The sequence below is a fragment of the Tenrec ecaudatus genome, chromosome 17, assembly GCF_050624435.1.
Source record: "Tenrec ecaudatus isolate mTenEca1 chromosome 17, mTenEca1.hap1, whole genome shotgun sequence".
Classification (NCBI taxonomy): Eukaryota; Metazoa; Chordata; class Mammalia; order Afrosoricida; family Tenrecidae; genus Tenrec; species Tenrec ecaudatus.
In genome coordinates, this window is record NC_134546.1 from 85,923,200 (window position 1) to 85,936,659 (window position 13,460).

At 57.0% G+C, this 13,460-nt stretch overlaps 1 gene segment (V, D, J or C); it reads left to right on the forward strand.

The window, feature by feature from the left end:
- Positions 1 to 6,344: 6,344 nt before the first annotated feature.
- LOC142430562 (immunoglobulin heavy constant gamma 2-like) lies at positions 6,345 to 8,724 on the forward strand. The segment is given in 5 exon segments: positions 6,345 to 6,369; positions 7,206 to 7,496; positions 7,863 to 7,898; positions 7,987 to 8,313; positions 8,396 to 8,724. Coding segments are annotated over 5 exon segments (1,008 nt in total).
- Positions 8,725 to 13,460: the final 4,736 nt, after the last annotated feature.

A 13,460-nucleotide genomic window follows, 5' to 3' on the forward strand; every position in this document is an offset into this window, starting at 1 on the left:
CCCTGTGTCTCATTAGCATCTTCAAGTGCCCCTTGGGCTAAATCCTGAGACAGATCTGCATCTGAAATCAGACTTGCACTCTTCTCCAAGGGGGCCAGAACTGGATAGGAATCAGAGCCATGCTGGGCCTGTCAGCCCAGCTACATCCAAACCAGGGTGGAGGGAAGCGCCCTTGGGGATAGGAGCAGAGGCCAGGAGCCCCAGCTTGAAGAAAGTTTGAGCTCTGGTCATTTGATCAAGTGGAGGAAGGGAAAGAGAGAGGGCAGCACAGTCAGTGCCTGGGCCCCGCTGGCCTGGGAGTCCCAGGGGAGCAGAGGGGCCTGCCACCAGCACGTGACACCTGCCAGAAAGCTTCTTTGTGTCTCAGGACACCACAGCTCCCCCCATACCCACATGAGAGGCCCTGCCAGGTTTGGACTGCCCCCTCACCCCAGGGCCTCTGCGGTAGAAATCACCTCACTGAAAAGGGAACTTTCAAGGAAGCAAGCTGTGCCAGCCCGGTTTCAATCCCATTCTGAGTGGCCAGGTCACACCTCAGAGGTCAGGGCGGGGAGGGGCCGCCTGCAGCCCTCTGGCTTGGGGCCAGTCCAGGGCCCACACTGGGTGAACATGGTGGGCGAGGAGCAGAGGAGAGGGAACAGGAGAATGGAAGGGCATCTGTGGAGCTAGGAGATCAAGGAGGACCCTGGACTGTGACAGAGTGATCCATGTGGGTGAGATGACCCTGGCCGAGATGGACTCCTCCCAGTGGGTGAGCCACGGAGAAACCAGGGCCGCCCAGGCAGAGTGGACGTGGAGGCTTCCCACTGCCGGCACCCAGGAGCCACAGCTGGGAGGAAGCCTTGATGACAGACCTGGGGGTCAGCCTCCAAAGGGCCCCGGGTCCTTGGAGCAGGAACCAAGATGGACTAACGGACAACAGGGTAGCAGGGCACAGAGCAGAGCCAGCCAGGTTGGGAAGGAAGGACATGAGGAGGACAGAGCAGCACGCACTCTGGCAACAGGCGTGGCACAGGCTCAGTTTGGGGGTCACAAGTGGCTAGAGGATCCAGTGCAGACTCCTGGAGCCAGCAAGAACCCCAAGTCAGGGTCAGAAGAGGTGTTGGAGGGGTAGGTAGTCCTGGTGTAGCCAAGACTGAGGGGAGGGCAGGGGGCCAGGGCGGTGTTCTTATGTGGACAGTGAGTGGGCAGTAAGATTAGTTTGACAGGAGGTGGCAGGGCCAGGAACATCAGCATAGGAGTGAGGAGTCAGAGCCTGGGGAGAAAGATGAGGCTGTGAGGAAGGGGTCGGGCCATGGCTGAGGGGGTCAGCCCTTGCTGTGCCAGTGGGGAGATCAGGGGTCAATGCGGTATTTGGTGAGGTCATAGGGAAGCTTGGCAGGAACCAAAGAAGGCCCATGAGCATAGATTTTGAGGAGCTGGGGTCAGGAGTTTAAAGCTAAGAGGTGAGTGTTGTGAGCTGAGCTAGAAGCTAGGAGCTGGGTTCTACTGGGTTGGGAGGGGGATACTGAAAGCTAGGTGCTTGGAGGTGGGTACTAAGGATTGGGAACTGAGAGCTGGGGCTAGATGGTGGGATCTGGGTGTGGATGCTGAGTGGTGGAAGGTGGGGCTGGAGGCTGGCTGTTGGAGTTGAGAACTGGGAGCTAGGAGCTATGTGTTGGAGGTTGGAGGCAGAGAGCTGGAGGTTGGGGGCTGGGTGCTGGGTGCTGGGTGCTGGGTGCTGAGAGCTAGGTGCTGGGAGCTGGATGCTGAAAGATGGGAGCTGAAGTCTGGGATACGGGTGTTGGGCGCTAGGGCCTGAACACTGGGATTTGGGTGCTGGGGGCTAGGAAAACAATTCCTGCCTGTCATTGAGTACATTGTCATTGAGTACATTTGCAGAGTGACCCTGCAATACTGTCCCTGTGGGTTTCCAGGACTACAATTCTTTATGGACATAGAAAGAATCATCTTTCTTCCATGAAGCCCCTGGTGGCTTTGAACTGCTGACCTTGTGGTATGCAGTCCATCATGTACCACTTCACCACAGGGACTGAAAACTGGGAGTTGGACACTGAGAGCTAAGAACTGGGAGCTGGGTACTGAGAGCTGGGAGCTGGGAGCTGTGTGCTGGGAGCTGGAAGCAAGGAGCTAGGAGCTGTGTGCTGGGAGCTGTGTGCTAGGAGTTGGGAGTTAGGAGCTGGGAGCTAGGAGCTAGGAGCAGGGAGCTGGGAGCTGTATTCTGGGAGCTGTGTGCTAGGAGCTGGGAGCAGGGAGCTGGGAGCTGTGTTCTGGGAGCTGGGAGTTAGAAGCTGGGAGCTGGGAGGAGGGAGCAGGGAGCTGGGAGCTGTGTGTTGGGAGCTAGGAGCTGGGAGCAGGGAGCTGGGAGCTATGTGCTGGGAGCTAGGAGCTGGGTTCTGGGAGCTAGGAGCTGGGAGCTGGAAGCAGGGAGCTGGGATCTGTTTTCTGTGAGCTGGGAGCTGTGTGCTGTGAGCAGGGAGTTAGGATCTTGGAGCTGTGTACTCTGTGCTGGGAGCTGGGATCTGGGAGCTAGGAGCTGGGAGCCCCAGGCTAGGAGTGGGGAGCTAGAAGCTGGGAGTTGGGAACAGGGAGCTGGAAGCTGTGTGCTGGGAGCTGGGAGCTTTATGCTCCTAGCTAGGAGCTAGAAGCTGGGAGCTGGGAGCAGGGAGCAGGGCACTGACAGCAGGGAACTGGGGGCTGGGAGCTGTGTGCTGGGAGCTGTGTGCTGGGAGCTGGGAACAAGGAGTTGGGTGGGGGGCTGGCAGGTGTGTGCTGGGAGCTAGGAATTATTGGAAGCTTTATGCTGGGAGCTGGGAGCTAGAAGCTGTGTGCTAGGAGCTCAGAGCTGGGAGGAGGGAGCTGGGGGCTGGGAGCTGTGCTAGGATCTGGGATCTAGGAGCTGGGATCAAGGAGCTGGGAACTGTTTTTCTGGGATCAGGGAGCTGGGAGCTGGGTTCTAGGAGCTGGGGGCTGGGAGCTGGTAGGTGGGAGCTAGGAGCTTTAAGATGTGAGCTGTGAGCTAGGAGCTATGAGTACTGAGTTGTGACCTGGGCATTGTGAGTAGGGAGGAAGCTGGGAGTTGGGAGCTAGGAGGTAAGAGTTTTGTGCTAGAACTCAGAGCTGGGAGCTGGGAGCTGTGTGCTGGGAGCTAGGAGCTGTGAAATTTGTGCTGGGAGCTAGGTGCTGGGAGCTGTGTGCTGGGAGCTGGGAGCTCTGTGCTAGGAGCTGGGAGCTAGGAGCTGGGAGCTAGGAGCTGTGAGATTTGTGCTGGGAGCTGTGTGCTGGGAGCTGGTAGCTAGGAGCTGGGAGCTTTGTGCTGGGAGCTAGGAGCTGGGATCTGGGAGCTAGAAGCTGGGAGTTTTGTGCTGGGAGCTAGGTGCTGGGAGCTGTGTGCTGGGAGCTAGGAGCTGTGAGCTGGGAACTGTGTGCTGGGGGCTGGGAGCTCTGTGCTAGGAGCTGGGAGCTAGGAGCTGGGAGCTTTGTGCTGGGAGTTAGGAGCTAGGAGCTTTGTGCTGGGAGCTAGGAGCTGGGAGCTGGGAGCTGGAAGCTAGGAGCTGGGAGTTTTGTGCTGGGAGCTAGGTGCTGGGAGCTAGGAGCTGGGAGCTCTGTGCTAGGAGCTGGGAGCTGGGAGCTGGGAGCTGTATTCTAGGAGCTGGGAGCTGTATTCTAGGAGCTGTGAGCTGTGTTCTAGGAGCTGGGAGCTGTGTGCTGGGAGCTGGGAGCTAGGAGCTGTGAGCTTTGTGCTGGGAGTTAGGAGCTAGGAGCTTTGTGCTGGGAGCTAGGAGCTGGGAGCTGGGATCTGGGAGCTAGGAGCTGGGAGTTTTGTTCTGGGAGCTAGGAGCTGGGAGCTAGGAGCTGGGAGCTTTCTGCTGTGAGCTAGGAGCTGTGAGCTAGGAGCTGGGAGTTGGGAGCTTTGTGCTGGGAGCTAGGATCTGGGAGTTTTGTGCTGAGAGCTAGGAGCTGGGAGCTTTGTGCTGGAAGCTAGGAGCTGGGAGCTAGGAGTTGAGAGCTTTGTGCTGGGAGCTAGGAGCTGGGAGCTTTCTGCTGGGAGCTAGGAGCTGGGAGCTGTGTGCTGGGAGCTGGGAGTTAGGAGCTAGGAGCTTTGTGCTGGGGGCTAGGAGCTGGGAGCTGTGTGCTGGAAACTGGGAGCTGGGAGCTAGGAGTTGGGAGCTTTCTGCTGGGAGCTGGGAGCTGTGTGCTGGGAGCTGGGAGCTAGGAGCTAGGAGCTGTGAGCTTTGTGCTGGGAGCTGGGAGTTAGGAGCTAGGAGTTTTGTGCTGGGAGCTAGGAGCTGGGAGCTGTGAGCTAGGAGCTGGGAGCTTTGTGCTGTGAGCTAGGAGCTGGGAGCTTTGTGCTGGGGGCTAGGAGCTGGGAGCTGGGCACTAGGAGCTGGCAGCTGGGAGCTGGGAGCTTTGTGCTGGAAGCTAGGAGCTGGGAGCTAGGAGTTGGGAGCTTTGTGCTGGGAGCTAGGAGCTGTGAGCTTTCTGCTGGGAGCTAGGGGCTGGGAGCTTGTGCTGGGGGCTAGGTGCTGGGAGCTGTGTGCTGGGACTAGGAGCTGTGAGCTGTGTGCTATGAACTAGGAGCTGTGTGCTGGGAGCTAGGAGCTGTGAGCTGTGTGCTAGAACTAGGAGCTGGGAGCTGGGAGCTGAGCTGTGTGCTGGGAGCTGGGAGCCAGGAACTAGGAGCTCTGAGATGTGAGCTCTGTGCTGTGAGCTAGGAGCTGTGAGCTGTGTGCTAGAACTAGGAAGGAGGAGCTGGGAGATATGTGCTGGCAGCAAGGAGACAGGAGCTGGGAGCTGGAGCTGTGGGCTAAGATCTAAAGGGGCTGGGAGCTGGGGAGTGGGATCTGGGGGCCAAGGTTTTGGTGCTGGGAGCTGGCTGCTGAGTACTGGGTGCTGGTGGAGGGTAGCTGGGACTGCTAGCTTTGTTTGGGGGTGCAGATCTTTGAGCAGGGGCCAGGGTGCTGGCAACTAGAATTGTGTGCTGATGTCCAGATGCTGGGTGCTGGGAGCTGTGTGCTGAAATCTGGGGGCTGCGAAGTGGGAAGTGGAGGCTGGACACTTTAGAATAGGAGGCCAGAGGTGGGTGTTGTGAAATAGGAGCAGCTGCAGACTATTAGGACCTGGACCAGGTGGTGGGTACTGGAATCTCTGTGTTGGGATCTGGACGCTAGGAGCTGGGTGCTAGCAGCTGGGAACGGAGCTAGTGGTTAAGTACTGGGAGCAGGGAGTTGGTGATAAGGAGGTACTAGGTGCTGGGAGCGGCATGGTGAAATTTGTGCGCTATGTGTTGAGACCCAGGTGACTAGCCTGAGAGCTGGGGAGTGCTGGGGCAATGCCTGGTGCTGAGAAGTGGGTGCTGCTTCTGGGTCTGACAGCTGGGAGCTGTGATCTGGGCTGTGGGTACTGGGCCAGGGAGCTGAAGTAGAGGCCGGCTGCTCCCACAGAGGAGAAGGGGCCTTGACAACTGAGCAGAGGAGAGGAGAGGAGAGTGGGCATCCTGGAAGCCCAGGGATGAGCTCAGTGCTGGGAAGTGAGGGCCCAGGAGGAGTGTGGCAGCTCTGGGCTGGTGGCAGTGACATGGGTCTGAGGCTAGAGACAGGGTCTGGGCTCAGGGAGCTGCAGGGCACCTCCGAGGGCAGGAGGCTGGGAGGCACAGGGACCGGCAGGGCTGGAATCCAAGATGCTGGGAGGGAGACCGGTGCCCTGGGCTGAGCATGTCAGGAGGCACCTGGTCTGCGCTGACTGAAGGGCATCCCAGGAGCAGAGGCTGGAGATGTCCCTGGCAGGAGCGATGGAGCTTGGGGGAGACAGGGGTACTTGTGTGGAGAGGGGACCCTGGGTGGCAGAGGCCCATGTGCTGAGGGGTTGGGAAGAGCCAGAGGCTCTTCCAGAGGCCTGGGATATGTCTCCAGGGTCACAAGGCAGTTGATCCATCAGTCCTGGGGGGACTCAGCAGGAGCTTCGGCAAGGAGGGAAAGGGAAAGGGAACCAGGGTCTCAGGACTGAGCACACGGGGGCATGATGGGCACCCCAAGCTGGGGCTCATGACACAGGCACAAGCAGTGACAGAGAGGGCTCCCCTACAGGTGCAGGCAAGACTCAGTTCGACTGACAAAACTGGGATCTATGCAGAGGCTGAGAAGACAGACAGATGCCTGGGAGCCCTGCAGATGGAGGCTGACAGACAGACAGAATCCTGAACACCCTGCAGACAGAGGCTGACAGACAAACAGAATCCTGGGAGCCCTGCAGACAGATACTGAGACAAACAAATGCTGGGGGGTTGGGTTGTGGATCGGAGGAGGAGGTGGAGCCTTAGAGGTAAACTCAGGCTGGAAAACAGGATGGACAGCACGGAGCTGGACCAAGGTCCGGGAGGACAAGGAGGATCAGTGTAGCTCACTGGGTGCTGGATGGGTGCTAGGCCTGCTGGGCCACAGGAACAAGGGCAGGAACTCCAACACGGAGAAGCAGATTTGGAGGAGTAGCCCGGGCTGGGTGTGTAGAGGGCAGTGGAGGGGCCGAGGTGGTCATGCATACGAGGGCAGTCAGGGAGCTGGTCAGCAGGACCTTCCCTGACACTGCCCCTTGGAAGGCTTCCCTGCAGTTGGGTGGGGGGGGGGACTCAAGGACGCCTGGGTCTGAGGAAATCAAGAGCAGGGTCCCAAGACACTCTGGGCAGAAAGTGTGGTCAAAGTCCCCCTCCCCGACACCACCCCAAAGTAGGGCCTGACTGGGGGAGTTGGTCCCAGGGTGGGACCTGGCTCAGAGGCCATAGAGAAGGTGGGCAAAGCAGGCCCCACAGCCTGGCCAGGGTGAAGGACCAGATGTGACACCCACTCAGGGGAGGTAGGAGACTTGGCCACACGGATTGTCTGAAACTATCTGGGGGAGATATGGGGAGAGGGAGAGCTGGGAGACGCCAGGCAGTTCTGGCTCCAGTGGTCAGGGCCCAGCCAGCCTGAGGCCAGGCCTGGTAGGTGAAGCCACAGCCAAGCAGGTAAAATTGGAGATGCCCCAGACCGGGGCCTATTCTGGGGCCTGCCAAGGAGGAAGCCATGACACAGAGGTGTCATGAGGGGGCCGGGCTTGCTCCTCGGGGTTCAGCACAGGTGTGTTCTTCAAGAATGGGTACTTGGTTCCTGGGGCGCAGAAGGTCGGGTGTGGGTGTCTGCTCACAGAGGTCCTCCTCTCTCATCCTGCAGCCACTGTCACCGCCCCGTCGGTCTTCCCTCTGGCTCCGTGCCCCACCAGCACTTCCGACTCCACCGTGGTCCTGGGATGCCTGGTGAGCAGCTACTTCCCACAGCCCCTGACTGTGTCCTGGAGCCCGGAGTCCCACTCTGGCGTGCAAACCTACCAGCCCTTCCTGGGGTCGTCTGGTCTCTACTCCGTCAGCAGCACGGTGACCGTGCCCTCCAGCAGCTGGCCCAGCCAGGTCTACTCCTGCAAAGTCACCCACACACCAAGCAAGACCACGGTGACCAAGAATATTGGTGAGACAGAGGCAGGCTTGCAAACGAGAGCCTCCTAAACCCCCCAACCCCCTTAACAAATCCACAGCAGACAGGTTCAGCGTCACCCTGGGAACCTGGGTACTGGGTCAGTGATGGCCTCTACCTACCTCACCGAACTACAGGGCTTTGATTATGCCTTCCTGGTGTCCCACTGCCAGATATTAGGATGGGCACAAGCCCAACCCCTATAGCCCTTCCTCTAGACCAAGAGTCGGTGAACCTTAGAACTACTTACAACAGGGAAGAACCCACCTTTGCCAGTCAGGGCACCCATTTCCATTACACCAAGCTAACCACACTCCTGTCTGTCTGCTCTCGGTCCAGTGCCTGGCACCACCAGTGGAGGAACAGGATGTTGTGATAAATGCCCCCCATGCACAGGTAAAATGAGCTACGGCCTGGCAACGACAAGTCTAGTCCACTCCTCAAGACCTCGCGCCTGGTCACTCACTTCAATTCTCCCCACCAGGTGAGGTTCCGGGAGGACCCTCTGTCTTCATCTTCCCACCCAAGGCCAAGGACACCCTCATGATCTCCCGAAACCCCACGGTGACGTGTCTGGTAGTGGACGTGGGCCAGGATGACCCCAATGTCCAGTTCAGCTGGTTCGTGGATGGCAAGGAGGTACACACAGCCAAGACGGGGCCAAAGGAGGAGCAGTACAACAGCACCATCCGCATGGTCAGTGTGCTCCCCATCCTGCATCAGGACTGGCTCAAGGGCAAGGAGTTCAAGTGCAAGGTCAACAACGGGGCCCTGCCGGCACCCATTGTCAAGAGCATCTCTAAGGCCAAAGGTGAGGTTTCATGAGAGTAGAGGGGGCGGGCAGCTATTCCCTCCCCTCTGGGATTAACGTCTTGCTACTTTCATCCCCACAGGGCAACCCCAAGAACCCCAAGTGTATGCCTTGCCCCCACACCGAGATGAGCTGACCAAGACCAAGGTCAGCCTCACCTGCCTGGTGAAGGGATTCTACCCCTCCGACATCGATGTGGAGTGGAAGAGCAATGAGCGGCCTGAGCCGGAGGCCAACTACGTGAACACGCCCCCCCAGGCCGAGGGCGATGGGACCTTCTTCTTGTACAGTAAGCTGACGGTGGACAGGAGCAACTGGGAACAAGGAATGACTTTCCACTGCGTGGTGATGCATGAGGCCCTGCACAACCACTACACCCAGAAGGCGGTCGCTCGGTCCCCCGGTAAATGAGTGTGGGCGCGCTGCCTCCTCTGCTTTCTGGGGCCCCGAGTGCACATGGAACCTCCCTGTAAATGCCTATTTCCCGCAGCAGATTCACTCTGAAAATAAAGAACCCAGCTCAGTGCTGGGGTCCCGCGAGACTGGCATGGTTCTTTCTGAGGCCCACGGGAGCCCGGTTCTCCCAGTCTAAGGGTCAGGCGGGGTTGGGGACAGTGGTGCCAGTGCTGAGGGAGAGCACGGGGAGCCAGTGCAGGGACAGCTCCTTCAGCAGAAGGGCCCTCTCTGCATCCCACCTCCAACCAGCAACTCCTCTCACCTGAAGACAGTACCAGGGCTCAGGGATGCTCCTGGCAGGCGGCCTCCCAGGGCTTCTGTCCATGGGGCCTTGTGAGAGCTCCCCATGGTGGCTCTGTGTCCACGTGGAAGTCCCTGCAGTTAGAGACAGAGCCTTCATTTCCACTGGTGCCCCATGAACAGATCTCCCCACACAGGCACTTGGCAGCTGTGCATTGACCTGACAGACACTCACTAGGCCCTGAGTTGAGACTCATGAAACACAGGCCCTTCCTGCTGGATGTCCATCTAGCATCCACGATCTCCACGATCCACACACGACACACGCCTGCACCAGCAGTGACACAGCCACAGTGAACATGGCCACACGTACACATGCAAATGCACAGGCACACTCTATTATGAATGGTATCCACGTGTGAGCTCTCATAGACCCACTCACATTCATGCGCACAAAAGCCCACATGCAGCTACATGTACACACAGACATACACCGATACCCATGAACACATGTTCAAATAAATACACGCAAGGGCACATATGAAGTCACCCACATTCAAGCCCACACGTGGGAGGTGCAGGCACACATGCACAAACACACTGGCATGCGGGCACTCAAGAACTGCACGTCAACACTGAATAGTCATCTACACACCCAGGCAAACTTACACATACGTAGATACATAGGCACATATCTACAGAGATACACAGACACATGCTTTCTCACATTCAAGCACACACACACATGTATGCAGGCACAAATACACACAATTATAACCACAAACACATGGAATGACATGTACTCACTGAAGCACCCACTTACACGCATATGCACACAAGTGCCCTCATGAATGCCTATGCACATAAGAACTCAGACACACACACACACTCAGACACACACACATACACACACAAACACGTGTGTGTACATACAGACACAAGAAACACATGTGTCCTCAAAAGAACTTGGGTTCACATGCAGGCACACCAGGGGCATGAGCACACACCTATGGGCCTTGCACAGAACAAATGGCATAACATCACCATTGTCTTGGGGAACACAGTGCTACGATCCAGAAATAGGCTCACCAGCCTCAGCCCACCACCTCCGATGTTGCCCTACCCATTCCCTCTCATGGAACCTGATGAGCCCAGGGGAGCCTGGCCACCTGCAGAGCTGCCAAGCAACTCTCCACACCAGTCCTCTAAGCCTTCTCCAGTGGCCAATTCAGCTGGCCTCCCCAGAGCCCCACACTCATCGCCACCAGCTTGAACTCTCACACGCCTGCCCCCCCCCGACAGAATCACATTTCTTTCACCAGCCCTGACACCAAAGTCTCCCTACTCAGCACTGGGCTTCCCTGGGAAGGAGGACTCTCCAGCCCTCCTGCCCCCCGGGCCTTCAGTCAAGGGTGGGGAGAGAAGCTAGGAACTAGGTAGAGGAGGCAACTTCAGTGTGCAGGGGGGCTTCCAATGCCCCTGTCAACAGATAGCCCCTTTGTAGCCCTGTCTGTCCCATGCCCATAGCCTGGCCAAGGGAGAGGTGATGTTGAGCTGGAATTGAGTCTAGCCCTGGGTCTGAGTGGGCGGAGACCCAAGATATAGGCAAGGAACTGCCCATTGCACAGTAGCCGAGTATGAGGACAGAGCAGGTCCTTTCCAGAGAGCTCAAGAGCAACCAAAATTGGTTGACCAGGGGGCTCTGCTGGCCCTGACCTTCCCACAAAGGGATTAGAGCACCACTTTCTTATCGATGAGCCCCTATCAACAGGAAATATCTCACCCCAGTCCACCTGGTACTGAGCTAGCCCCCATACCCAGGGTCACCTCTATTGACCACTCTTCCCCTGTCCAGAGCTGCACCCAGATGAGAGTTGTGCAGAGGCCCAGGATGGGGAGCTGGACGGGTTGTGGACCACCATCTCCATCTTCATCACCCTCTTCCTGCTCAGCGTGTGTTACAGTGCCACCGTCACCCTCTTCAAGGTCGGCATCTCGTGACCCTACCCTACCCCAGCCTCCAACCCAATGCCCCCAACAGGGCCCAATAAAACAGGCTGCCTAACCTGAGAGGGGTGGGCAAAGGGTGGGTCAGGCTTGGAATGCCCTGCTCATGACCACCACCATATCCCCCACAGGTGAACTGGATCTTCTCCTCCGTGGGGGAACTGAAACGCACCATCGTGCCAGACTATAGAAACATGATCGGCCAGGCAGCCTAGGGGCTGCTCAGAGAGGAACACACCAGCAGCCCCCGCCTCCATCCTCCCCACGCCACAAAAAGCAGCTCTGCATCCATCCATGCCCTGTGCTGACCACTGAACCCGCCGCCCTGACCAATCACTGCCCTCGGACCCCGCTGGCTCACCTTATTCCCATCAACGAACTGCAGGACATAGAGCTCTAGACAGCCAGGCTCTATCCTTGAACACCATGTCCAGTGGACCACCAGCACCACTGAGACACCACACTAGGAAGGGTTGGGCCATGGTTTCTTGTGTCCACTTGGATCAAATCAACAGGGCTCAGGCCCAGGGAAGGTGCGAAGACTCAGAGACCCTTGGTAGGGACTTCATAAACCAGGGTGGACCAGGAGCACCGACCATAGCGCATCAGGCCCTCTTCATGCCCTGCGTGTCCTTCTGCTGGCCAAGTGCCCCTGGTGGACCGCTGCCCATCCCCCGCCATCGCGTCTGTGGCCCCAGCATGAAGCACTGGTGATGTTCACTGGGGCACAGAGGATTGTCTCTGGCTTGGAAAAGGGGCTTCGCATCAGATCCCAGACTGCTGCGGTGCCCTCAGGTGTGGGGCTCAACCCCATGCACAGATGACCTCAGCTTCCATTGCACAGGACAGCAGAGGGAGCAACAACATGCTGGCCACCTGTCATCCCACAGCTCCATCCGAAGTGCTGACCGCCCTTCCCGGGAAGACATGGCCTGTGGTGAAGGGGGAATCCATGCCAACCAGGCAGGACATCAGATTCCAGTGTCGAGTGGCCAAGCAGCCCCCTTTGAGACACCTGGATACCATGCTCCAAGTGACCAGGGCATGTCCTAGAGGTGACAGATGGGCTTCTGGAAAAGGGGGCTGTGGACAATGAGCATGGGGCTTGAATGTGATGGGACTCCAAGGGCTGTCCTTTGGCCAGCAAGGCCTTGATGGAGAACTGGAGCAGACAAGCCCAGGGGCCGTGCTTCTCTGGGCTACCTGTCTCCCATCTGGCCTTTGAGCAAATGCTCAGCCGAGTCCTGCCTCAGGCCACCCAGCCAAGTCTTCCTGCTGGAAGAAAAGTGACCCAACGAGAAGGAAGCCATACAGGGCGAGGACAGGTTCATCCTCTACGGAGCTCTATGGAATTCTGTTCCATTTTATGCAGCTCTATGGAATTCTGTTCCATTTTCTGCAGCCCCTTGCTTGCATTTCATGGAAATATGTTGTCCTGATGTTCGATTCCAATAAAATGGCCTCAGCCAGTTGAGTATATCATGGAGACAGTCTTTCTACAGTGACACGCATTGAGTCTTTTGGGGACCAGACCTTTCCGTTAGACCAACCTGGCAATGGGCCCAGCACATCAGCCCTTGCTCACGTCCCTGCACTGGCTTCAGGCTCCCATGCCTCCTTTGCACTGGCAGACTTTCTTCTCCAGCTGATGAGAGACCATCTGGCATGCTCTCCATTTGGTCTAGGGCAGGACAGCCTCCTCCTTTGTTAGAGGGACTGTGCTTTGGTCTGCTCAGTACCTTGAGTGACCAGTTGTCCATCCACTCCTAGGGCACCAGCTGGTGGAGCATAGCAAGCCAGGAACAGTGACACAGGGTTTGAGGAGCTTTGAGGAGCCTGGGGACAGAGCCCTAGGAGCTGCATGGGAGACTTGTCCCGCGCATCGCTGAGGGACAAGTCATATGCACTACTGGAGGGGAGGGTATGGGTGTCAGAAATCGGTGGAATGGCCAGCAAAGAGCCAGAAAAGGATGGCGTCCAAAATTTCTTGGAGTCACATCCCAAACCAACATCCCAAGGTCAAAGACAAGGCTGGGAGTCAAATCACATAACAGCCAGCTCACTGCCTCATGGTCGTTTTAAGTGTCTAAAAACTGATATTGCAAAAGGCAGTTATAATCTCAGAGAGCTGAGACTTAAATAAGCACAATAAACGAGGCAAACAAAATCAGACAGTGCTATAAGAAATGAATGAATTATAGAGATGTGGATGAAGTGCCTTAAAACTATTCTAAAAAACAAACTAGATTGAATTATTAGAAGCCATTAAAATATTAATGAAAATGATTAAATAATGCCTGACATAAAAACCAATAAAAGGTTATCTTATATATTTCCATATTGATTCTCAAATGACATCTTAGAATATTCCTCACTTTTATTTTAGCATGCTAACCTGTGTGATTTATCCTTAACCATCTTTTCATTTTAGGAATAGGATCCCA